The sequence below is a fragment of the Elephantulus edwardii genome, unplaced genomic scaffold (genome assembly GCF_000299155.1).
Source record: "Elephantulus edwardii isolate Elephantulus edwardi_28Jun2011 unplaced genomic scaffold, EleEdw1.0 scaffold00165, whole genome shotgun sequence".
Classification (NCBI taxonomy): domain Eukaryota; kingdom Metazoa; phylum Chordata; class Mammalia; order Macroscelidea; family Macroscelididae; genus Elephantulus; species Elephantulus edwardii.
Genome location: NW_006399915.1, coordinates 663,125 through 667,321, shown reverse-complemented (window position 1 = coordinate 667,321; position 4,197 = coordinate 663,125). Strand labels below are relative to the sequence as shown.

At 40.7% G+C, this 4,197-nt stretch overlaps 1 protein-coding gene across 1 annotated transcript; it reads left to right on the top strand.

The window, feature by feature from the left end:
- Window positions 1-1,095: 1,095 nt before the first annotated feature.
- RETNLB (resistin like beta) lies at window positions 1,096-2,610 on the top strand. Its single transcript, XM_006895349.1, has 3 exons — window positions 1,096-1,215; window positions 1,748-1,811; window positions 2,483-2,610. Exons 1-3 carry the CDS (start codon window positions 1,096-1,098, stop codon window positions 2,608-2,610), a joined length of 312 nt encoding a protein of 103 aa, XP_006895411.1.
- Window positions 2,611-4,197: the final 1,587 nt, after the last annotated feature.

The following is a 4,197-nucleotide window of genomic DNA, read 5'->3' as shown; positions in this document are numbered from 1 at the left end:
TCCCCATTTTTCATGGTATTGTCTGTTGGACTAGTGGTAAAGATTTCTGTTTTCTTGATGTTGATATGTAACCCATATTTAAAGGCTCTAGTCTTTGATTTTCTACAGCAAATACTTCAAGTCCTGTTCACTTTTAGCAAGCTTAGCAGACCACTGAAAGGCTACCTGGAAGCTGTGCAGCATTCCATATGGACACACTATTTGGAAGACATTCCAATCAGCATCATGTAAGGTGGCTACAGCAAATGAAAAGAAAGCACGACCACCGGCCACATCCTACCCAAACATCAGCTGTGACACAACCCACCTAAGGATCCTTACATGGAATGTGCAGAGGACATCCAATTAGTATCCTCCATAGAGAGAGCTGACCACCGAGTAGATCAACTTACCTCCCACCCCACAAGCATAAAACCTTTGTTGTAGCTTTCTGGGAGCTAATTACCATCCCCACTGCTTACCTCCGGTCTGGGGCTTCGGAACTTCATCAGAGAGCTGATAATAAATTCCTTTGTTTTACTTCATCTGGTTCTCCGAGGCCTTTTTACCTCACAACCACGAAGGAACCTCTTTCTGGGAGAGAATCAAAGGAAGACTATAATACAGAGCAGTCAACAGATAGTCTGTTAACCTTATTAAGTTTCCAATTAGAGAAGATTCCTTCTCCAGAAAGGCAGAAGGAATCCTCTTGGCAAAGAATCAGAATAAAGTCTAGTTGTGGGCACAGGGAAGTTTATAGCATCTGTGACCCACCCCTGTTTGCACAGCACTTCACAGTTCTTGTGTTTGTGTGTACATATTTGCATTGAAGGGGTGCCTCCAGCTCAGTACCTTCAGGTCAGTATATAATATCTTTTAGCAGTCATTCCTTGAAAACCTTTTCCAAACTGTTTGGTGAGTGAGACTCACCAATGGCAGTCATCTTTCCTAATCTTGTAATCTCCTTCAAAGAAATTCAGGCTTGTCTTTACTGCCATTGACGTCCCTCCATCTTAATTTCCCAATACTTATCACTCTTCCTTCCCAATTGCTGTTGTTCAGAGATCTTACCTTCTCCTCTTTCTTCCCAGACCCAGGACACCACCTATCTGCAGGATGAAGCTTGCCTTTTGTCTCTTCCTGCTCATCCTCCTTCTCCAGCTGATTATCCCAGGGGATATGCAGTGTTCCTTAGATGCAGTCGTGGATGAAAAGATAAATGCAGCTCTCAGCAAAATTGGGTAATCACTGGGATTAAGGAAGGGGTGAAAGTTAATCTTTACTCATTCCTCTTATTCCTAAACCACAATCTCTCTAGCAAAACTTCAGATTCCAAATTCCACTCACTCTGCTCAATGTCAATCATCCTACCCAAGGTTTTCTCCACTGTTTTCAACTCTTGGTTGAAAGTTGAGTTTTCCATAGGGAAAGATTAGGTTTCCATAAGGAAGACATTGCTGATGATGGTGATGGGATAATTATTTAACATGCCCTATGAATCAGGTATGATGCAAATCTTTTATGTCAATTAGTTCATTTAATTCTTTGAACCATTTTATGAAGTATAACTTACCTAAATTTTACAAATGGAAAGTTGAACTTTTTTTTTTTTTTCATTTACCCGTAATCATACAAAATAAAAATAGCTTGGCTGGGGACACTGACTCCTCTGAGGAGAGGGTCAGTGGCTTTGGGAGGTGATTATAGAAAGGAAGGACCATGGGAGACATTTCTTTCCCTTTTCTACTTAGAGTACACACCCTCTAACCAGACAAAGAAGCTCACATGTACCAGCATCATTCTCAGTGGCAAACTGGCCTCCTGCCCTACAGGTGAGTAGTTCCACGAGGTCTAATGCTTGTGGGGTGACTCCTTGCCCACTCCTGTTCATTCTCAGCCCATACGCCCTGTCTCATCTCAGAATGTTAGGCCCTGGACTGATTCACAACCCTAGTTCCCTGACTTATCTTCGTTGCCTTTAAGAATACTACTCAAGGATCTTAGGTCTCTTCCTTCCCCCCTGTCTTCATACCTCCTTCCCTCTCTCCGTTATTCCATGACTTCATCTATCACTCCCCCTATATTTCCTCTCTCTTTCCAATCTAGTCACTATTATGCTTAGAATAGATCCACCTAGAGGTGGGTTTATCATAAACCTAAAGAAATGGAGAATTTTGGACTCTACATTTGCATGGGACTCTTTTAAGGCCCTATAGCTAATTATGTTTATATATTTTGTTTGTTATTCTTCAATGTTGTTGTTGTTGTGTACCATCGAGCCAAAACTGACCCATGCTGACCCTGCAGCGGGTTTTCAAAGGAGGTAAATCACATGAGAGGAAATTGTCTATCCTTCTCCCATTATTGTTCAATACGACTCTCAAAATTAAATTTAGTTTCAGCCCCTACAAGACGTGGATTTACCACTGGGTACCCAAGGATAAAAGATGGGTCTGAAAGGATAGCCCTCTTCTCAGAATCTAAGTGCTCATTGCTCACACAGGGTCTGCTGTCACCAGTTGTACCTGTGGCTATGGCTGTGGCTCCTGGGTTGTGCAGAATGGAAACACGTGCCACTGTCAGTGCAATGTGGTGGGCTGGACCGCAGCCCGCTGCTGCCACCTGTCCTAAGAGGGAGGAAGCTGAGAGCCCATGACTCCAGCCAAGAAGTCTGATTCAAATTGTAATTTCTCAGTGCAAGTTCCGTCATTTGTTGTAATCCTGTTCTACAGCTAATAAATATTATATCAACTCTGCATTTCTTGATGTTTTACATTGTTCGTTACTATTGCCCCTAGTTTGAGATTATCTTTGCCAAAGAATGTTTCTGGAATCCCAATTATTTCCTCCATCCACGTCTGAAATAGCTTGCCTCTGGAAACTCTTTAAACGTGGACAAACAATGAAAATTATACAAGTGTTCAGGTCTTTCGTTAATAGGATTTCTGTGAGTTGTCTATGACTCGATGGCACTTGACAACAACAACAGCAATGTAGTGTATAAAAAAAAAGAGGGTAGTGGGCACTATAGAAAGGAAATGAGCAAAGTAGAAAAATTGAGACAATCTCCTCAGCCTCCACTTCTCTTATTATTTGTTTAAAAAACTAACAATGGCTTTACACAAAGCATACTGTTTGCACCAAGGAGCACTGATGACATAGTGTTTTATGTGTTGTGCTGTCAATCAAAGGTCAGCGGTTTGGAACCACCAACTGCTCCATAGGAGAAAGAGGAACAGTCTTCACCTATAATGATTTACAGCCTTGATAACCTTATAGAGGGTCCCTGTGACTTGGCATACACTCTACAGCAATGGGTTTTTTGTTTGCTTTCTCTGTAAATTTACAAGTACTGGGGGGGGGGGGGAGGGGGGAGAAATTAAGGCCCTTTTGGGCTCACCAGCTAGAACAAGATTGAAATGAGGAAGCTCTGATGGCACAGCTTGAGCACACCCAGTAGCTAACAAAAAGATCATCAGTTCAAACCTGTCAGCTGCTCTATCAGGGGGAAAGAGGAGCCTATCTTCTTCTATAAAGATTTACAGCCTTGGAAAGTCTATGAAAGCTGTTCTAGTCTGTCCTATGAGATTGCTTAAGAGTAAGAATTAACAGAACAGTAATATATTTTGGATTTTCAGTTTCTGTTTTCAGCAAACAGGTAAGAATATATGTTTAATGGGATCTGTTTTTAGAGTTGCAGCTTCTACAAGTGTTCTTTCCAAAGCATATCTGACTGAATTCTGTTTTGATCAAGGTGACCCCTTTTACCAACATCTTTCCTACATATCAAAAGAGAAACAAAGCCCTTACTTGTCACTGAATATTACTACAGAAGTTCATCATAGAGTATAAAATCTGAAGAATACCAGATACAGAGATATTTCACAGTATTAGAGGATTGCTGTCAGTGTTAAGCCCATGAATGACCTGGCGATTGGTAATAAAGTTCTCTGACAAATTGGGAGGCTTCCAATTCCTGGCTTTAAGAGTATTCACACAGTTCACTTGTCAACAATAATTTTTAATAGTAATAAATGACAGAGTGGTTTTGGCAACTATTTCAAAAGGAATTCACTCAAATTTAATAACATTGCTACAATAAAACACTTGTTTTTCTACTTAACTGTGAGAAGTAGTTATCTCAGCATGTATAACAATGCAAACAAAAAAGAGGAATATAATTGGTTCTAAATTCTAAGTCATTCTAGTGTTACTCAT